The 22609-nt window shown below is 44.0% G+C and overlaps 1 protein-coding gene and 1 long non-coding RNA gene across 3 annotated transcripts; both read left to right on the top strand.

Annotated features, from left to right (window-relative positions):
- Nucleotides 1-1142: 1142 nt before the first annotated feature.
- On the top strand, nucleotides 1143-12540 carry LOC126988403 (uncharacterized). The gene is made up of 2 exons (XR_007741904.1): nucleotides 1143-1229; nucleotides 10573-12540. It is a non-coding gene; the product is annotated as an uncharacterized LOC126988403 (long non-coding RNA).
- On the top strand, nucleotides 6298-8318 carry LOC126988397 (zinc finger protein OZF-like). 2 transcript variants are annotated; one of them, XM_050846461.1, is made up of 2 exons: nucleotides 6298-6558; nucleotides 6727-8318. In XM_050846461.1, the coding sequence occupies exons 1-2, from the start codon at nucleotides 6298-6300 to the stop codon at nucleotides 7375-7377; spliced, it is 912 nt and encodes a 303-aa protein (XP_050702418.1). In that variant the 3' UTR covers nucleotides 7378-8318. The 2 variants fall into 2 exon arrangements, with proteins under 2 accessions (XP_050702418.1, XP_050702419.1); XM_050846462.1 differs by having other exon boundaries at nucleotides 6298-6810; nucleotides 6979-8318.
- Nucleotides 12541-22609: the final 10069 nt, after the last annotated feature.

Here is a 22609-nt window from a genome sequence, read left to right as displayed (position 1 = left end):
TTTCGGTCTTACTTACACTTTGGACACTCCAGAACCTTGAGTACAGCACGGTCATTATGCAAAAAGTCAACTGATTCGTAATCACCACTAAAATCTTCCACCGCAGCGAGAGCATCGCCCCGCACAGACACCTTCCTCAGACTGATTCAGATTTTTTCGCTTCTGCCTGCCACTGCTACATGGAGCGCTGTGATTGGCTGAATTAATGAGGATTATTTCTGATTGTCAGAGGCATTGTTTTCACGCATGTGCAGACACCTTCTCTCCCTTCCTCGCCGATATGTCCTGCTGGGCCAGGGCCGGGCAACCTCTGGCCCTGAAAGCCTAGTGTCTGGTTCACCATCTTGTTAGGCATTAACATTGCAATCTGACCTGCAAAACCCCAAAAAGAAAAAAAAAACTTCCAAACAGCATCTGCTGGCAAATACTGTTTAGCAAGCCTGTGCTCCTTGCCTCACTCCGTGAGAGCTGCCAGGTCTGTCCTTTTGAAGACAATCTGACCTTTTTGAGATCTGGTTGTCCTAATTAATATAAACAAAAAAGGACAGGTTGAAACTGCAGTGTGTTGCAGCTGCTGTAGGAGTCTGAGGATCCGTAGTATCCTGCAGCAGGTTTCCCCGAAGGTGTGGAAGGAAACGGCTCAACACTAGTTGTAGGTTCTTATTGCTAGAGACAAGTAAGCAGCATTCCAAGCGAATGTGTGTAAGCTGTGAGCCCATGACAGCTGCGAGCCAACAAAACTGGAGAAGCGAGCGGGCAGAACGTTGCCACATCTCTCCATGTTGCCATGTCAACAATCTAAATTGTATACATAATGACATACAAGTGGAAGTGCAGAAATATACATATGATGTGAATATCAGTGAGGCAATATGGGTACATATAAATAGGGAACATGTCTCGCATCACTTAGTACCTACAGAAACTATCTTGTTGTGGGGCCACGCTGTTCTGTGTGTGCGACCTGCAGCAGGAGATGGTCACTTTCCTCCTCCAGAAGAATCTTCCCCACGCTCATCATTATGACCTGCAGTGGCTCGTTTGCCCGGCCCTGCTCATGGACATCAGTTCGCATCTCAGTGCTGCAAGGCAAAGACATTCTTGTGACAGACATGCAGGTCAGGTCATGGTTTTTTTTTTTTTTTTTTTTTTTTTTACACGTTGTTGCCTATTGCGCCGGTAGGCATCTTCCCGGTGGGGCCTGATGGTCGGCCCAAGGCTTCTTCCAGGTGGAGCCTGATGGTCGGCCCAGCCCGTTCTGGCGCAGGCGAGTGTTTATAGTGGCGCCATCTTGCATTGGCTCATGCTGCCCCCCGGAACTCGTTCTTGATTCGCTTGGACGGCTTCCTCTAGAGTCCGGGTTGATGGGTGGTCTTCAGGACAGCATGTGGGTAGTTTTAAGCCACTCGGCGGTGACTGAAAAATCCGAGTGGTAGCGTGAGGATTCGAACCCGCGTCGTCCATCACGCGGCGAATGTGGGTCCAGTACGCAATTCGGTTTAGATAATTGTAATTGTTTTGGATATATAGACAAGTGTGACAGGCTTGGCGGTGCACCGTTGTGTTGTTGGCGGCAGGGTATTGTCAGTCTGGAGTGTTTGTTTTCCTCATTTCTGTGTGTTGTGTGGAGCCAGTGCATGATTTGTGTTGTTTGCTTTGCAGAAAACAGCCATTTTTTGTGAGGAGGGAAGGTGGGAAACAAAAAGAACCAGAATAGAAAAGTCTGTCATCAGCACTGGAGGACGACCGATGCCAAAAGTTTGCTGCTACAGGACACGGTCGCGGCGGCGACAAGTGTTTGTGAAGGATAATTAGACTCAACGAGTCTAGCCCAATCCAACAACAGCCTTGTCACTCCCCCTTGCCTTACCACAGTGCCGGTCAGGTCAGGTTAGTTTCCCGCCGTGTTCTTTTTTTCTATTTATTTATTTATTTTATTTTTCACAGTAGAGGAGGCAGCTCAGGGGCAGAAACAAGTCACAAGAAAGAGGCCCACTAAGCACTGCTCTTGTAAATATAAGTATGGAAGAGAGGTCAGTTTCAGGTGGAGAGGTGTCTGATAGACCCCTAAAGTTAAATGGTTACAGGCTGTGCAGTTTTCCTCTTAATCATAATGTCAAAGGTATGAGGTGTTTTGAGGTAGTGGAGCTAAACTACACCTTTGCCCCCCAAAATAGTTACACCAAGCAAACCATACCAAAGCTAACATCACCTGGCAGGGAGCGTTGTGTGGGGCGTCCACATCATGGTCAGGACGGAGTGCGGTGGGGGGTTAGACTTGTCTGTCTATTTATCTATCCATCTGTATTTGTTTACACATGTATCTATCTAACCATCTTTATATATTTATCCATCTATCTATCTTAGTGTTGAGGACCCAACAATTAAGACTACATGTTTGCAAGAGGTTTACGCAAGACACAGCAGTCTGTACGGCTGATGAGTGATGCTGTTTGTGATGTTCTATGCTGCTTTCTGGTATCTGAAATGCTTTATTAAGTACAACACGTGTAAAATTGCTCTCACTGATTATTTTGTGGGTCTGGAGTCTTTTGGGGGAGCGCACCAAACACTCACGGAAGCATGCCATTCACAGGGGCCTGTGTCCCCTAGCTTCTGCCAATACTGAGGGACGGGTGTATTTGTTTTGGTTATTTTTTGTTTTTGTTCATTGTTTTGTGTGTCGGGTTTATGCCACACCCAAGATGACTCCTTATGTCTGGCAGCACGAGGGCAGAGGTCGGGCGAGGAATGGAGAGAGTAAACTTCTTCAGCAAAAATGTAAAGATCATTGGTAGCTGGAATTGCTCTGCCATGTGCGTGTTTTCCATCCATTATGTAATCCAGCAAAAATGGACAGAAACACAAGGATGTGGGGGAAATTTCAGGCTAAATTGGTCAAGGCCATACAAACTGTCTTTCCCCACTGGGGGGAGGGAGCCCTCCTCCCCTTGCACCAGTGAGCAGGGAAGAATATGTGCATCACTGCCAGATACAACATTAATGCCTCCTGCATTTTTATAATGGTATGACAGACAAATATAAAGTTGTGCGGCAAATCTCGATGCATGGACTCTGGCGCATATATTATCCGTGCCAACTATGAAGCAAGTGCCCAGCAGTGACAAAGATCTGTGCCATTAAAACAAAACTGTGCTTCCTCAGCCTTAACCCTATAAGCTTCGACGTTTTCAAATTTTCGCGCTTCTAACACCTAGCATCGTACTCATTTATATGAAGAATGATAATGCTCATGAACACAAAGTACATACTAGTACCGAATCAATAGTGTAAAACTATTGAATAATGAGTGAAAAGAAGCTACTGGAAAGTAAAAAAGGGTATAAAAAAAACAGAGGTAACTCTCTCTCTCTCTCCCTCTCCCTCCCTCCCTCTGTCGCTCATCACAGGCTTGGAGGAAGAATGAAGACATCTCTACTTGGCAAACAAATGTCGTACACACGCATCATGTATGTAGCTACCACGCTGTTGATTTTATTATTCAGGAAAAATCAGCACAAAATAGACAGCAATGATGATAAGAGATACGTACAAGTGTGTCTCAGAGAGAGAGAGAGAGAGAGAGAGAGAGAGAGAATTTTTGCCACTTGAGTAAGACACTTACACACGGACACATCCATGGTGGAGAGCCTTTGAATTACCTTTTTTTATTTTATTTATTAGTAAGTTTCTGATACGTCAAGGGGGTGGAAATAGGTTGACCGGAAACAATTTTATCCATTGCTGGGGCGGCGTGGCGGGGACAACGAGAGCTTTTATACAGAGATAAGAATCACAAATATTACACTACAGACATTGCAAATACCCTTAGGAGAACGGTTCGTTACATCGTGATAATAAATAAATACCTAAATAACCAGGGCAGGAAAGTCGGAGAATAAGACACAATCAATCAGTCAACTTCCATTTCCATTTCTATATCCTCGTTTTGACATTCAAGAAAAAAATAAATCGCCATCAAAAGCGTACCAATAATTTGTCTAGTTAACTAATCATACATCTTCATTTCTTTTTTCCTTTATGGGGAGGAAAAAAAGCGGAAAGATAACCAGCTCTGAAACCGTAGAGTAGCTACTTAGTTTTCATTATGTTTTCACTATTAGCTTCTTCCTCGACAACAAAGAGATGGTCATTTAGAAGGTTTGAGGGGGGGGGGGGGGGCAGTACTTCGTCTATTATTTCTTTTCTTCACCCCTCTCCATCACTTGAACTGTTCTTACTTCTTTTCCAGTATTTCTTTATCCTCGATGGTAAGACAGAGGCAATTAGAATGATCAAAAGGAAGAAGAAAAAGTCAGTGGGGCGTAGTGTGGGGACGGGCTGGAGGCCTGAGGCAAGCTGACGTGAGTGACGTCTGACAGACTCAGCGTCTCAGCAGCCAGCAGAGTTACCGTCATTCACTCAAGGACGTAGTTTTTTTTTTTTTTTTTTTTTTTTTTTTTTTTTTTTTCTATAAGAATTGTCTGGCCAAAGTAGAAGAAATAAATAAATGTTATAAAGTACAAGACACAGTTATCACTTCATGATAGTGCCAAAATAAGTATTGTATGTAGCATAATTCATCATTCAAAACGAGCATGTGTAGCCGCCGCCGCCCCTAGAGACTCGCGCCCGTTGATACACGCCAATACGCACACACGAACGCACCTCCCCATGTATTACTAGTTGTACCATCACATTCTGTACTGCCTGGGGGTTGGGATGGCATGTTTCTCCCTTCTCTATTGTTGTTTACTTGCAACAATAAACTATCAATCAATCATCAATCACAAGCTTGTGTCGAACGGCATCCTGTTGACAACACACATGCTAGAACTAATGCCATCTGGAGGGCCTTGCTAGAACGCATCTAGAATGCACGCTGCCAACGACAGATATACCCTATAGGCTTCCTTCATTATAGTTACCATGGCCAGTTTGTTTGTTGGTCTATTTAGTGTATCAGCTAAAGCTTTATTAAAAAAATGCAAAACATGTGGTATACAACACAGGTATATATATATATATATATATATATATATATATATATATATATATATATATATATATATATATATATATATATATATATATATATATATATATATATATATATATATATATATATATATATATATATATATATATACTTGTAACAGTAATAGTATCGTCGTATCGTATAGGTTATCGTACATCTAACAGTCGGCAGCCGTTTGAACACTTTCCAAAATGTATCGACTGTGTTTCAAAATGATTGGCGTTGGTTTCTCGAAATATTCGTGTGTAGCAAAATAATGAGGATTCATATGGTTCTTATTGATATCACATATTAATCTAGGGTATTTTCTGTGTTTATCTGTTGGACTGTTTCTTTTACACGATAATAAAAAAAGTGTATCATTTTGATCGAAGTGCCTGAGGGGTGGCCAGATGTGGCCACCCTCGGAGCTTGTAGGGTTAAAATTGCTGCTGCTCAGCCTCTAGTTATGCAGTTTTTAAAGTTTTTGTAGCATACATAAATCAAACAAGTGTTCTAAAATTTCTTCAGATGTCTACCTTCTGCTGCAAAGAAAAATGTCATTCTCTCAGTGGACAAAAAGTAGTGGCATTTCCTTGCAAGGCGCCAAAAGCCTTTGATTTTTTATTCAAACGCTGCACCAGTTTTGATGAAGCAGGGTGGACAACAGCACCACATAGTCACCCGTTGGGTGCAACAAAACCGTTGTGTTTGATGAATGATTGAAGGCAGCGGACGCAAAAGTCCTTTATGGCGGTAGAGTGATGGAATATTCCCCTTAACAGCCCATCTCTTGCACCCCAGGATGTGGTGTTGGCCATGTTGGGAGGAGCACAGCGCCAGGAGACAGTTGCTCAAGTGAGGGTCTAAGGCGGACGCTGTGCTCAGCGCTCGCTGAGTCCGCGCTGCCGCTGACCTCAGGATCCCTTGGTGCATCCCTCGCCTCGCCTGCCGCTCGGTCCCTGAGTGTGGCGTCGGGGGAACCTTGCCGCCCGCTGCAGCTTCCCTGAGGTTCCTGCAAGACCCTCACCCCAGGAGTGGTGGGCAGGGGAGGCTGCAAGGCCGGGCAGCAGCCTGAGTGGCGGGACCAGCAGGAACACTGCCACTGCTGTGAGGACCAGAAGAACACAACCATTAACAACAACAACAACAACAACAACATCACCACCACCTTGCTGCTGCCATCTCCAGAAAGGAAAAGGAAAGTTTGAGTGTGACAAGATTTGAGACTGGGAGCAAGTTCAGCAGACACAGCCTTGTACACACTGGTGAGGGAAACCATGAGTGGCCAGTGTGTGGGGAAAGACTCCCTGGGAAGGATGACCTCAGCAAATACACCCACACACTCTGCTGAAGGACCCCATGAATGCCAAGAGTGTGGCAAAAGGTTCAGTTACAAGAGTAACCTCAGCAGACACACCCTTACACACACTGGTGAAAGACCTCATGAATGCCAAGAGTGTGGCAAAAGGTTCAGTATAAAGAGTAACCTCAACACACACACCCTTACACACACTGGTGAAAGGCCTCATGAGTGTGAGGTTTGTGGTGAGACATTCATTACGAAGAGCCACCTCAAAGTACACACTTATAAACACACTGGTGAAAGGCTTCATGAATGCCAAGAGTGTGGCCAAAGGTTCAGTAGGAAGAGTGACCTCAACACACACACCCTTACACACACTGGTGAAAGGCCTCATGAGTGTGAGGTTTGTGGTGAGACATTCATTAGGAAGAGCCAGCTCAAAGTACACACTTATAAACACACTGGTGAAAGGCCTCATGAGTGTGAGGTTTGTGGTGACACATTCATTAGGAAGAGCCATCTTAAAGTACACATTTATAAACACACTGGTGAAAGGCCTCATGAATGCCAAGAGTGTGGCCAAAGGTTCAGTAGGAAGAGTGACCTTAACAAACACACCCTTACACACACTGGTGAAAGGCCTCATGAGTGTGAGGTTTGTGGTGACACATTCGTTAGGAAGAGCCATCTTAAAGTACACACTTATAAACACACTGGTGAAAGGCCTCATGAATGCCAAGAGTGTGGTCAAAGGTTCAGTAGGAAGAGTGACCTCAACACACACACCCTTACACACCCTGGTGAAAGGCCTCATGAGTGTGAGGTTTGTGGTGAGACATTCATTACGAAGAGCCAGCTCAAAGTACACACTTATAAACACACTGGTGAAAGGCCTCATGTGTGTCTGGAATGTGGGAAAAGGTTCAAAGAGAAGCAAACCCTGGAGCGTCACACCTTCAGACACTCTGGCCTGAGAGAGTTCAAGTGTGATGTGTGTGGGAAGCACTTCAAGATGAAGATGGACATTGCCAAACACATGAAGACCCACTTCTGAGGTGCCACGTTGTGCCTGTGGTTGAGAGAGAGAGAGAGAGAGAAAATATTTCAGCCACTCTTGCACTGTGCCTTATCAGAATCTCATAATAACCAGTTCAGAAAGATCAAACATTCACCTGTTAAGTGTGTGTGTGTGTGTGTGTGTGTGTGTGTGTGTGTGTATTCACCTAGTTCTATTCACCTAGTTGTGACATACAGGAAATCCCCGATATACGAAAGCTCGATGTACGAAAATTCGGATATACGAAAGTGAAAAATATAGGACAATTTTCGGTTCACGAAAGACATGCTTCGCATATACGAAAAGTACGACAGTTTCCGCGCCCACTGTTTCGTACCCGATGTCTATATCGGTCGCCGCGCGCCGTCAACAGCCTCACGCACACTCGCAGTGATTAGGCAGCAAGTGTCCATGTCCAGTCCCCTCCACTTCAACGCTCATCACTTAGCGTTGCCAGTTTGTGAACCCCTTGCTTCGACTCGAACAGTGTTGCCAAATTAGCGGTTTTCCCGCTAAATCTAGAGGTTTTGTTTGAAATCTAGCGGGAAAAATCTTAAAATTGACAGGAGTAACTGGCGGATTTTTAACTCCAATCTAGCGGCAAATTTTTATGGTTTCACCTATAATCTGGCGGATTTTTCTTGCCATCCTAGCGGATTTGTAAATTTTGAGTTGGCAACACTGGACTCGAATCCGAAACACATCCCAGCCAGCGTGAGGAAACGTGAGGGTGATGGAGGGGTTGGGGGGGGGCTTGGAGTGGTGCGGTGGTGTACTGTTTGGCACGTGTTTCGGGCACGAGAGTCGAAACTGGCCTTTCACAGCTTGGGAAGTAAACATTGGCAATGTTAAGTGATGAGTTGTAGTGACGAGTTAGAGGGGATTGTCCTAACATATGTAATGCATTTCTATAACAGTAAAGGAACAGGAAATGGTAATTGTTTTTAATTATTTATGAGCCTTGCGTTTCATTGTATTGTGAGTAGTAAATTGCTTTTAAGCATAGTTATATTTAACTTTTTTTTTTTTTTTTTTTTTTGCTGGCGCTGGTCCCTAACCCCCCTATTTATTAACAATCCTATGGGGGAAATGGCTTCGATATACGAAAAATCGATAAACGAAAGGTTTTTTCAGTCCCTAACCCTTTCGTATATAGGGGATTTCCTGTACAGGAAAAGAGGTACGCTCGCGCTGTCCCGTCTCCATATCCGCTCTTATCCAACTTTTCTTAAAATCATGAATGTTTCTTGCACAAACCACTTCCTCCTCCAGACCATTCCACAGCTCAACTTAGATCAAGTGGGATCTAAGTGGGAAGCTAAACTTTTTCACATCTCGCCTACACGCGGTCACCCTCAACTTTTTTCCATGTCCTCTTGTTTCTCTCTCGCTCCACACACACAGGTCCTCTCTGTCCAGATTCTCCACCCTGCTCGCCACCCTGTACACCGCTATCAGGTCTCCTCTTTCTCTTCTTCTCTCCAGGGTTGTGAGCCCCATGCCATTGAGTCTCTCCTCGTAAGTCCGATCCCTAAGTTCCGGTACCATCTTAGTTGCCATTCTCTGTACTCTTTCCAGCTTTCCTATATTTTTCTTTTCGTGAGGAGACCAGACCACTGCTGCATACTCCAACCTTGGCCTTATCATTGTAACTCTTATTTTCTTCATCATCTCTTCATCCAAATACACAAATGCCGTCATTATGTTCTTCAGCAAATTCATAGTTTGTCCCGTTATCCTGTTGATGTGTTTGTCCAGTGACATGTTCTCTGAGATAGTCACTCCCAAATCTTTTTCTTCTATTCCTCTGCATATTATCTCACTTCCCATCTTATAATCATATTCACATCTTCTACCACTCCTACCAAACTCTATTTTTTTACATTTCCCAAGGTTAAATTTCATCTGCCATGTACCACTCCACTCCTATATTTTGTCCAGGTCCCTCTGCAATGCCTCACAGTCTTTAACATCATTAACTCGTCTCAATAGCTTTGCATCATCTTCAAACAAACTCACATAGCTGGTCACTCCTTCCACCATATCATTTATATAAACAGCAAATATTATTGGCGCCAGCACCGAACCTTGTGGGACCCCACTCCTCACTGGGCATCAGTTGGAAGCCTTGTCCTTGATTATTGTCCTCATTTCCCTGTTAGTTAGGAAGTCCTTCAGCCACTTAATTAGTTCATCACCCACTCCACCCCTATTCTTGATTTTCCAAATTAGTCTTCTGTGCTGTACTTTGTCGAATGCCCTTTTCAAATCCAGGTACACTCCATCCCCCCAGCCTTCTCTCTCTTGTATTAAATCTGCCACCGTTGAGTAATAACATAACAAGTTGGTGACACACGACCTCCCTCTCCTGAATCCAAACTGGCAATCCGAGATAATTCTCTCACTTTCCAAAAAATCCGACCACCTGTTTTTAACTAGCCTCTCACGTATCTTCGCAACCACACAAGTGAGTGATACCGGTCTGTAATTTAATGGGTCCTCTCTCTTCCCTCCTTTATAAATTGGTACTATGTTTGCTCTCTTCCAATCTTGTGGTACCCTTCCTTCACTCAGGGAGGTGCTCATTATGGAGTGCAGTTTCTCTGCAAGTTGCTCACTACATTCTTTCAGGATCCACCCTTGTACTTCATCCGGCCCTGTCGCCTTTCTTACATCCAGCTTGTTCAAGCTTTCCTTGACCTCCTGCACCATTAACTGTACCTCCTGCATAACCCTTCCTCTTTCCTGGCTTGGTGGTTGTACGAATTCGTCTTCCTTTGTGAAAACTCTATGAAAGCCATTGTTCATCACTTCTGCCATCCCTGCTGGGTCTTCATATGTAGTTCCATCCATTTTCAGTTTATTGATTGTTTTTCTTCTTTAATTTGCCGTTCACATGTCTATTAGATAATTTAGGTTGGTCTTTGCATTTGTCGATTACCATATTTTTCAGCTTACAAGACGCACTTTTTTCCTAAAAAATACCATGAAAAATACTTGTGCGTCTTCCAAGACGAATGTTGTATTGTGGCAGCAACGTCCAGGCTCAAGTGAGCTTGGACGGTCACCGTATTGGCTCGACCGATAGGGACGTGGATTTTTTTTTTTTTTTTTTTTTTTTACGTCGCTGCCTATTGCGCCGGTAGGCATCTTCCTGGTGGGGCCTGATGGTCGGCCCACGGCTTCTTCCAGGTGGGGCCTGATGGTCGGCCCAGCCCGTTCTGGCGCAGGCGAGTGTTTATAGTGGCGCCATCTTGCATTGGCTCATGCTGCCCCCCGGAGCTCGTTCTTGATTCGCTTGGACGGCTTCCTCTAGAGTCCGGGTTGATGGGTGGTCTTCAGGACAGCATGTGGGTAGTTTTAAGCCACTCGGCGGTGACTGAAAAATCCGAGTGGTAGCGTGGGGATTCGAACCCGCGTCGTCCATCACGCGGTGAATGTGGGCCCAGTACGCTACCATTTCGGCCACCGCCTACCCGACATTGTCATTACATTATGAGGTTAACTTAAGTAACTATTTAATTCAGCCTTTTATATGATATATCCTCAGTACTTACTTGTTACAAGTATTTCCAATACCATAAACCTTCCTGGAGCCAAGCCACAAGCCCAAACATGACCCAAACGTCTGTTGTTTATTGTGCAGCTGGTGGCGGCGGGAGCCATTCCGCTCTTGATCATGATGGTACAGGTGACTTATTTCCATATACCAGTAAGCCAGTAGTAGTAGCAAGTAGTGATGACTCTACAGATGAATCCAACAGTGATTAGTTCTTGGGGTTTGACAATGAATAAAATTTCTTTGACTTTCATATTTTTACGTACATATTTTAATTTTTTTTTAATTCACTTTTATGGAAATAAAACCACCCATGGACAATGAAAGATGTATAGTATATTTACTAACCACCAACTAGTATGTCATCGCCATACGGACAAAATCGGACGAGTGATGAATGTAAACAAACCAATAGCCTACATGCCGCCATGTTTATGTCGGGGACTCACAGTTTCAGTGTGTGGGTATTTACCAACAGTAGTTGAAATTGCAAACTTGTGGTGAGTGCTGAGACAATAGATAGTTTTAAGAAAAGGTTACATAAATTCATGGATATGGTGAAGCTGTTCTTGTGTGAGAATGACTTAATTTTTTTCTTTTTCTCAAAATTTCTCTCCAATATTAGGGTGCGTCTTCCAAGATGCAGCGTCTTGTAAACCGTAAAATACGGTATATATTTTTCATATTTCCATTTTTCTTCTCTTCTAATCTTTGTATATTCATTCCTTGCTTGTTTGAAATTGTTCCATGCGTTGATTCTTCTTAGTCTCCTCCATCCCTTCCAAGCTTCCTCCTTTCTTTTTCTAGCTGCCTCGCATCTTTTGTTAAACCATTCCTTTTTACCAACATCCTTTTTGGTTCCTTAGGGACATATCTATTCTCAGCTTCTTTGTACAGCTTTAAAAACTCCTCCCACTTGTTTTGGGTACTTTTGGCTTTGTACAGCCCACTCCAATTTGCTTTTTCAAAAAAAGTTCTCATATTAACAAAGTCTGCCTTAGAGTAGTTACTTCTCCCTATGTTGTGATCCTCTTTTCAGTGTGTGTGTGTGTGTGTGTGTGTGTGTGTGTGTGTGTGTGTGTGTGTGTGTGTGAAGCCCCTTACTCAGGCATTTATAGTTTTATATAAGGAAGCCGCTATCTCCTCATGTGTGGGTTTGTGTCTGTTTGTTGTTTCTCTTCGTCTCTGAAACGCCGCACATACTCGTCTCAAAGTTAGTTTCATGCAAGAGTCGACCCCCAAGGCTGTGCTGTATTCCATGTAGATATTGTACCCCCAAGAGCAGTAGCGGTAGTGGGTCCAAATGTATTACTGTTATTATTATTGTAAGTAGTGATTGTAGTAGTAGTAGTAGTAGTAGTAGTAGTGGTAGTGAGCCCCTAGAATAGTATACATCATCCCTGTTAAGGTCGGCCTTCCTGAAGCGTTTTCAAGCCTTCAGCCTTGGCACGAGTATTTGCGACAAGTTCTCTAATTATTGTTCTATGTATTTTGTGTTGTTCCCCGGCCTGTTACGGAGACTCGGTTGTCCCGCGTCAGTACCGTTGTGTTGGCCTTGTTATGATGGCTTGCAGCAGTTAATAAAGAGTTCCATGACTTGTCCCCTGTGTCCACATTTACAACATCTCTTCACCCCTGACAAGTCTTGGGAAGTCCCTCTCTGTTTCTTTCCATCAAGCCGGGAACAGTTTTGGAGATGTTTTGGGTAAGCCTCCACAGCAGGACAGGGAAAGCATCTAGCGTCGTGGTGTGTCAGGGATTGCTTGCCATCTCTTGCTTCCTGCTGCAGCCGCCCAACAGATCCAGCGAAAAGAAGGCGCAGCGTGTGAGTCCCTCCTGCCAGTGCACAGCCTCCCCCTTGTCAAAGCCTTCAGAGTGCTCCTTGGGCCACCGTTGGTAACAGGCACCTTGCGGCCCCAGGCTGAATCTCAGGGGATCTCAGAGCAGCTTGGAGCCCCAGAGGTGTTGTGTACAGCAGCTTGGAGCCCCAGAGGTGTTGTGTACATGGCCCACCGATGTGTGGGCACGCCCCGCCACCGCACCAATCCAACCCAGGCAGGCGGGGCTCCTTAACCCGGCAGCGTCGGTGGACCCATTTTTGGGCTTCCGCGAGTCGGTCCGCTGAAACGGCGGACCCAGTTTTGGGCTAGGCTCAAAACGCCTAATTCGAGCTAATTGTAGGCGGTGGCGGCATAGAGCAACCCACCATGCATGAACTGGGTCATTGTGGTGGTTGATTGATCTTGAGGTGGGCTTATTTGTCAAAGGTGGTGCTGTAAGGTCATGGCAGACTAAATTAGCTATCCATACAGTAATCACTTGTCAAATTCTCTAAAGTAGACAACAAGCGACTCTGCTAGATGCCACGTGTCACGAGACTGTTTATTTTGTAACAAACACCACCTAAAAAGAATGGAGTTTGAGTATAAGTAAATATTTTTAACGGCTTTATGGTTATGAGAGGAGTACTCTGATATATGTTCCATGCTCTCAGTCTCACAATGCAGTGTAATGTTGCCGTTTCTCGGCCACTTCTCGGCTTTCCCATAGCCAAAGCCCACGGGTTAACTTGGTAGCCAATCCACCTGGGCTGGTACAGCTGAAAAACGGCTGCCTGCCAGGGAGGGCATCTGAGGCACAGAAAAATAATTTCCATACATCAGGGTTGGAAAAAAAAGTAAAAATAATTAAGGACTTTGTTGGGTTTTATTAGGATTATTGTTTTTTGTCTTTTTATTTTCATCGTGTAAATGTAAATCAGTTCAAAGAACCAATAATTACAAAATAGACCCGACCCTCAGTTTCCCAGACTAATAGTGTGAAGCACGTGTCAAGAACCACAGCAGGCCGGCAAGGAATGGCTGCTGTCCGGGGGTCTTGTCCTGTGCCGGGCCTTGCCACACCAGGCCGGCAGCATATTTACATGCTGTACCACAGTACCGCGCAGGGGAGTGAAATCGTGTGAGCGACACCGTTTGAAGGGGTACTCAAACAGACCTCCCCGACACAATGGGTGAGCAGTTCAAGAGCGTAAATAAAAAAAGGCCCGATACTCACTGCCCCTGAACAGAGGTCAAAGGAGTGTCCAAAAACAGAGGTCAATTTCGGGAGGAGAGGTGTCCTGATACCCTCCTCTCGAAAGAGTTCAAGTCGTAGGCAGGATGAAATACAGATGAAGGAAGATTGTTCCAGAGTTTACCAGCGTGAGGGATGAAAGAGTGAAGATGCTGGTTGACTCTTGCATAAGGGGTTTGGACAGTATAGAGATGAGCATGAGTAGAAAGTCTTGTGCAGTGGGGCCGCGGGAGGAGGGGAGGCATGCAGTTAGCAAGTTTAGAAGAGCAGTCAGCGTGGAAATATCGATAGAAGATAGAAAGAGAGGCAACATGGCGGCGGAATTTGAGAGGTAGAAGACTATCAGTATGAGGAGGAGAGCTGATGAGACGAAGAGCCTTTGACTCCACCCTGTCAAGGAGAGCTGTGAGTGGACCCCACACACACACACACATGAGATGCATACTCCATACGAGGGCGGACAAGGCCCCTGTAAATGGACAGCAACTGTGCGGGGGAGAAGAACTGGCGGAGACGGTACAGAACGCCCAGCCTAGAGGAAGCTGATTTAGTAAGAGATGAGATATGAAGTTTCCAGTTGAGATTTTGAGTTAAGGATAGACCGAGGATGTTTAGTGTTGAAGACGGTGATAGCTGGGTGTTGTCAAGAAATAGGGGATAGGGATAGTTGTTTGGAAGATTGTGTCGAGTGGATAGGTGGAGAAACTGTGATTTTGAGGCGTTGAAGGACACCAGGTTCCTCTTGCCCCAATCGGAAATAATGGTAAGGTCTGCGGCTAAGCGTTCTGTTGCCTCCAGCCTTGAATCGTTAAGTTCCTGTAGGGTGGGTCTTTTATTAAAAGAACCATAAGGCAGCCTCCTCGACTATAGAAGCTCTTCGGCCAATTTCTCATACCATAATCTTCGAGGGGCCCGCCGCTCCGTAAGCGAAGGAAAGGTGTTGACGGGCGAAATTGCTGGAATCTGGCAAGGGGTCGAGATAGGCACATCTTCGTGAGCCCCTTCGCATGTTTTATGCGTCAACTCTGCATTTCTCTCATTAATATAGTAATAAATGATCCAGGAATTATAATAAAACGTATTTGATCTAATATGAATCTGCAAAAGTTTTTTGAATATATGATTTAAAATGTTGTTTAAGACTTTAGGGTTGTATCATGATTTTTAACCCTTGCCGAGTTGCCGTGTCAACACGCCTCCTTGGTCAACTCAAGGAGCTAGGTAGTCTTTTCCTATACCTCCGATGGTGCTCGATCATTTTTCTAATTGCTCCTTGCTTGACGAGATGATAGCGAGCGGCCGAGAAGTGATAGCACCTGGCACATTTGGACTCCGGCTGTGTATGTGGAGAGGTGGAAAACAAGGGTTGCTGACGTCACTCCCAATCCCTATCATTCACGCTATGCTCCCAATTATACCTATATTTGCCTTTCAATCAACCATTTTCTTCGTGATTATACATTGAAAAATATGTATGATAATAATAATATATGTAAAATGCTTCAATTATCAATATTTCCGTGTAGAGATGTTTACAGAGGCTAAACCCAACTCGGAAGAAGCCCTAACGGAGGAAGGGGCCGAGATCACCTTATAGTATCCGGCAGAAAGGGGACACCGTTTAAGGGAAGAGGAAGGGGAAGGTTTAGAAGCTGCCTTATGATACGGCCGATATCCCTCTCAGGTACCTGCTGTTGCACTCAAGCTGTAAACACTTCTCACACTAGTCACTGGCTGCTACTCCACCAGTTTCCAGACCTGTAGTCTGTTGGACAGGCACGCCGCTAGATCCAGCAGGTGCCGGCTGGCCAGCACATGAGCCAGGCAAGGCTGTAGTAGCCAGTAACCTCCACACTTTACAAGTCCTGCCTGTGTTCAGTTCAGCCATCATCCCACGCAGGTCCTGGCAGCTTCAGCCTGAGCCTGGACAGTCCATCACCTGAGTGCAGCCAAGACGCCATCCCAGAACAACAGGTGGTAAAGATTCGTTTTAAAACCGTGCCAGTATCTCATTATCTACCTTATGAAACATCACTATCTCTTCATATATCTTTTCTACAATCCTTCAACAGTCATGGAAATGCTTTGAAAATCCTATTCAAGGACTCTTTTTTTTAATCTTGAAAATAGGGAATAATGTTTACGAAAGCGCGTCGCCTCCTCTGGCGGCGGCCGCGGCGACCTACAGCTGCCGCAGCCGCTAAATAGCTCGCATAGTGTTTAGGGTCGGGGAGCATATTTAAACTACTCCAACCGAACTTTACGACCTACTAACGGGGGGAATGCACCCCCCACGGCCATCTTGGTGGTCAGTGGCGGTGTTCACTTATCAAAGCAAACCTTGGTGGCGGCTGCACAAGTGCTCTGTGTGTTCGTCATGGGATCAGGGGCGTCATTTCAGATTTTTCTTGGGGGGGGGGCAGAGACAGTTTGGTGAGCAAAGAGCTTCATCAGCTCTCTCTCTCTCTCTCTCTCTCTCTCTCTCTCTCTCTCTCTCTCTCTCTCTCTCTCTCTCTATATATATATATATATATATATATATATATATATATATATATATATATATATTTTTTTTTTTTAAACCACATAAGCAAGGTTTTTCAGCATAAATTATATAATCTCACTACTGTTCATTTACCTTATCATCACGGGTAGCTATATAAGAATATAAACAGACCAGACAGACAAGGATTAAGAAACATAATATTTCCGAGAAATTTCATGTATTTATGATTGTACATTTGAAAGGTAAACATGAGTACAGGACCTTCTTTTTCTTATATTTGAATTTTAAGGAAAATATATTTTATAAAGCTGCCAATGCCGGGCATTATTGAAAGTTAAAAAACAATTGCATCATTACTGTAATGAAATTAACATCAAGATAATTAAGTATGAGCAATAATACTGTTGATAATTTGAGTATACTCACCATACTGAAAAATTAAATAAAAGTAATACTGTTGATAATTTGAGTATACTCATCATACTGAAAAATGAAATAAAAGTAATACTGTTGATAATTTGAGTACCATAACAAAACGAAAATAAGTTTTTTTTACTACAGTCCTATATACAATCACACCAATGGGTACCGGCGGTGTCTCATGCGAGCAAAATCATCGACTAGTTCTTCCAGATCAAAAGACTTGACCATGTGTTTCTCTGTGGCCATCAACAACAAGGAAGATAGCCGGTCATCCCCAGTTTTTGTTCTCAGGTGGTTCTTTACATGTTTTAACACAGAAAAAAACCGGCTACAGCACGTCTGTCTTTGCTGCTCCCGGAACCCTAACTGCCGCTCAGTGTTGACTGTTCACACACACACACACACACACACACACACACACACACACACACACAACAACAACAACAACAACAACAACAACAACAACAACAACAACAAAATAATAATAATAATAATAATTTAAAAAAAAATATATATATATATATATATATATATATATATATATATATATATATATATATATATATATATATATATATATATATATATATATATATATATAACTAAATCCAGCTGCTGTTACTTCTTGAGGCTTCGCTGGTAGGGGGGGCAAACTGAGGCTTGGGGGGGCAACTTGAGTCTTGGGGGGGGGCAACTGCCCCCCCCAAGACCCCCAAATGACGCCCCTGCATGGGCTACGTATGTTGTGCGGTTGGATGTTCTAACCGACACGGGAGAGATATGCTGTGTCATTTTATAGATTTCCAGCGAATCCAGAAGAGCGGGGGAAGTGGATAACAGCTGTGAGGATGGAAAACTGGCGCCCGGCTGCTTCATCTCGACTCTGCAGTGCTCATTTTGTCAGAGGCAAATATTACAGGCAAGACTGATTAAATTATTACATGAGTTAACACTCATTTAGGTATTGCCCCAGGTCCCCTAGCTTATTGTGTGGCGGATGATTACTCTGGAACGGGATTTACATGAGCTGGAGGAGGTAAACACGCATGGCGGTGCTCAAGCAGGGGAAGAAAGTAGGAAAGGAAATTCAGTGGAGGCAAAGTGCACAGAGGGACAGAGTTCAGTGCTGGGTGGAGTATATAAGTGTACGCAGGGAAGTGACCAAGAGTGCATAGTGTAAGATGACTTGCCGTCACCTGCCCTCACCTGTCGTCACTTGCCCTCACCTGTTTGCCTGCCTGTGCTACCTACCTGGGCCTATCTGGGCATCACTGGTCAGCAACAGATCGGCCAGGCAGAGGGACAGCCAGTCATCCGACCAGCCAGACAGTCAGCCAACCAACCAATCAGCCAGTCAACCAGCCAGCCAGCCAAACAATCAACCACCCAGTCAGTCAACTTCGGTTGTAGGTAAGCTACTTGAGGGCATAATTAGAGACAAAATTGTGAGTTACCTTGAAAGCCACTCATTGATTGGGGACTCACAGCATGGCTTCCGAAATAAAAGATCCTGCCTATCAAACCTATTAACCTTTTATAACGACCTCTTCACTGTTTATGACGTAACCAAATCACTGGACGTAGTCTATCTTGATTTCCAGAAAGCGTTTGATAAAGTCCCGCATCATAAATTACTTTACAAATTAAAGCAAATAGGTATTGACGGTCAAGTAAACCAATGGATCGCGAATTGGTTGAGCAACAGACAACAAAGAGTAGTGATTGACGGATTTAACTCAGAGTGGGCGCCTGTCACTAGTGGCGTCCCTCAGGGCTCGGTCCTTGGCCCAGTGCTCTTCATTATTTACATCAACGACGTGGATGTTGGACTCAATAACCGCATTAGTAAATTTGCAGACGACACAAAGATTGGTAACTCGGTTCTCACTGACGAAGACAGGTAAAGCCTCCAAGAGGATTTGCAAAAAATTTCAGCTTGGTCGGATAGATGGGAGATGCCCTTTAACGTAGACAAGTGCCAGGTCCTTCAAGTTGGAACGAGGAATAAGAAGTTCGAATACGAAATGCGCGGCGTTAAACTCAAAAGCGTTCAATGCGTCAAAGACTTGGGGTTCAAAATCGCGTCAAACCTCAAATTCTCACAGCAATGCATCGATGCAGCAAATAAAGCGAACAGAATGTTGGGCTTCATTAAAAGAAACTTTGTATTCAAGAATAAAGATGTAATACTCCCGCTCTACAACAGTTTAGTCAGACCCCACTTGGAATATGCGGTACAGTTTTGGTCCCCCCACCATGCAAAGGATATTGCTAAATTAGAAGGTGTTCAGCGTCGGGCAACGAAAATGATCCCTTCCTTGCGCAACAAATCCTACGAAGAAAGGCTTTCTACCCTTAACATGTTCTCTCTTGAGAAACGTCGCCTCCGAGGAAAACTGATCGAATGTTTTAAAATACTTAATGGTTTCACGAATGTAGACAGATCAACATTGTTTATGATCGATAACACTCTGCGCACGAGGAACAATGGCGTAAAACTCAGATGTAGACAAGTAAATTCAGACTGCACCAAATTTTTCTTCACCAACGTTGTAGTGCGAGAATGGAATAAGCTTCCACCATCAGTGGTCCAGTGTAACACGATTGACTCCTTCAAAAATAAGCTCGACCGTCACTTCCTTCAACTTAATATCAACTAGAGTAGAAATGCAACGTTTTGGAGTCTTCTGATTAATGTAAAATCACTTAGGTTTAAGGACAGACCACCAAGTCTGGACCATGGGCTCTGTGGTCTGATTTTCTATGTAAATCTATGTAAATCAACCAGCCAGCCATCCACTCAGTCAATTAGACAGACAGTCAGTTTACCAATCAACCCACCAGGCAACCAGTCAACCAGCCAGCCAGACAGCCAGTCTACCAGTCTCCTCCTCCAAAAGCACTGATTTTTTCGATGTATCTCAGCTTCGTAGCATTCTCAAGCGATCTCGCGTAATCACTTAACACAAATGATGCTTAAGGTCCTGCCATTTGCCCGCGGGTAGTGACTTGGGGATGGGGCACACGTGGTCCGTCTGCTCACTCTGCTGGGAAGGTGACCACCAGCGGGTTTGCAGACGACGCTATTTCGTGACGTCACTGCAAAACCTCTATACACACTTTTCTTTTCAATTTTACACCACGGGGAGAAATCTCCAACCACCTGTGACATCAAGATCAGGCGCCGCGGAGGTGAGGGGGTGGTTAGGTTTAGTAGTGAGAAGAGCAAAGTAATGATAGTAAATAGATCAGAGGATGAGAGAGAGACAACTTGGAGTTTGGAAGGGAATGAGTTGGAACAGACAGTAGAATACAAGTATCTAGGGGTGTGGATGGATGTGAATGGGTGTGCCAGGGCCAAGAATGCCTCAAACTCTTGCTGAAGTGAAATCCCCGCCAGTTAAAAGGGAAGAATTTAGTCAACCCTTTGACTTAAATGAGGTAAAAGAAGAATTGTATAAATCAGTTGATAGGATTGTTGATATGTTACCTAACAAGGAACTTAACCCTAATGCCAAGGTTTTTCTCACCAAAACTTGATTTGCAGGAACCTGACACACATGTGAACAACAATTCTGGTTGTCGGTCAAATGGCACTGATAATAATGTTAGGCATACTACCCAGCCTTCCCCAGGTTCAGTCAGTCAGTTAGATGCAATGCAGAGGACAGCAGATATTATGTCAATGAGGCAAACCAGAGAAAACCTTCCACGTCCAGAACCAGAAGTGTTCAAGGGAGACATGTTAGTTTTCACAACATGTTTTGAAATTTTCATTGAGTCCAGAACTACTGATTTTACCGAAAGGCTCTTTTACCTTGGAAGGTACACCAATGGTGAAGCCAAGGAAGCAATCAGTGGATTGCTTCAGTTAAATACTGAAGAAGCTTACATAAAGGCTAAGAAAACCCTAAAGGGTAGGTTTGGAAATCAGTTTCTTGTGTCTAATGCCTACAGAAAGAAGTTATATGAGTGGCCAAAATTCAGCAGAATGATGGCCCAGCACTAAGGAAATTTGCAGATTTCCTGGACAGATGCAAGACAGCAATGGAAAGCATACCTCATCTAGTGGTGTTAGATGACTCACAGGAGAATGTCAAATTATTGAAAAAGTTACCTGTCTCACTAGTTGAGAAATGGAACACAATAGTGTACAAGTATGCTTCTAGAGGTGATGATGATAGTGATGATGAAGGTCTAACAGACATAAGTTCTGAACAATATCCTCCCTTTAAAAGGTTATGTAAGTTCATACGTAGAGAGGCTACAAAGGTGTGCAACCCAATCTCATCGTACAGTGCAGTAAGAGATAAGAATCAAAGGAGCAATGCAGTTGTAGCCAAAGGAAGAAATAGTAGTTCAAGTACAGACATACCAGGAAACAGAAGTTTCAAGACAGAGGCATCAGAGGTAAAGCCATCACACACAACAACGGACAACAAGGCTAGATATGATAAAAGGCATGAAGTTAGAAAAACAGGGCCGAGGAGCCTGAGCTGCCTTTATTGCAATGAAGAGCATGATGTAGATGTGTGTAAAAAGTTTAACTTGCTTGATAACAATGCAAAGTTTGACTTTGTGCAGAAGCAGTACTTGTGTAGAGGATGCTTGAAGCGTGGTCACAGAAAGATAGATTGCCGTCATAAGAAATGTTGTAGTATATGTCAACGATACCACCCAACATCTCTTCACAATAATGCTCTTGCACAAACTAGTGCTCCAACTGTCAAGGCAGGAGAGTCAGATAAAGCAACTCGGCCAAAAGCAAATGAAAGCTCAGCAGTTTCAAACAAGATTAACACCAGTCAGTCTATGACTGGAGATATGCACACCATGATTGTGCCAGTGTGGTTACACCACAGAGACAATGAACACAATAAAAAGTTGGTGTATGCATTATTGGATTGTCAGTCTGATGCCTGTTTCATCAAAGAAAGCACCTTGGAAAGAATGGGAGTTAGTGGCTCACCAGTACACCTCAAGCTCTCCACAATAACGGGAGAACAGGTAGTCCCCTGCACAAAAATCAGTGGACTTGTTGTACGAGGATTCAGTGAGCACATGCAAATAGATCTTCCACCTGCATATTCCAAGGAAGATATTCTTGCAAAGGAGGCTCAGATACCATGCCCTGAAACAACCCAAACCTGGCCACACTCTAACAAACTGATGCCTTATGATTCAAATGTAGATGTGGCACTTCTTATTGGAGCTAACTGTATCAGAGCCATTAAGCCCAAAGAGATTATTGTGGGAGAAGATGATCCTTATGGACTTAAAACACACTTAGGATGGGGCGTTGTTGGCCAAGCAGTTAAAGAAACTAAGAAAGTTTCAGATGATGTAGCGAGAGCATATAGAACTATAGCCCAAGATGTTGTCATTAGTGAAGAAAGAAAAGTTAGTTTCCTTGTTGTTCCTACTCAGACAAAGGAGTTAATAAACCCAGCACAAGTCAGGAACATGTTTGAGCTTGATTTTAATGATAAAGGAACTGACAACACTCCCTTTTCCTATGATGACAAAAGATTCCTGAAAAGGATGAGAGAGGGAGTGAGTCAGCAGAGAGAAGGGCACTATGAGCTGCCTCTTCCACTTAAGAATAATGACATCAAGCTTCCAAACAACAAGGACATGGCCTTGCATAGCCTCATGAAGTTAAAGGC

This window comes from Eriocheir sinensis, chromosome 69, assembly GCF_024679095.1.
Source record: "Eriocheir sinensis breed Jianghai 21 chromosome 69, ASM2467909v1, whole genome shotgun sequence".
NCBI classification, from domain to species: Eukaryota; Metazoa; Arthropoda; class Malacostraca; order Decapoda; family Varunidae; genus Eriocheir; species Eriocheir sinensis.
This window is presented reverse-complemented; position numbering and strand designations above follow the sequence as displayed.

Bases quoted from the DNA above. Each gene is read 5' to 3' on its own strand.
- LOC126988397 (XM_050846461.1), top strand. From the start codon at position 6,298: ATGAGTGGCCAGTGTGTGGGGAAAGACTCCCTGGGAAGGATGACCTCA. The intron at 6,559-6,726 runs GTTTGTGGTGAG...CATGAGTGTGAG, and splicing joins AAAGGCCTCATGAGTGTGAG to GTTTGTGGTGAGACATTCAT.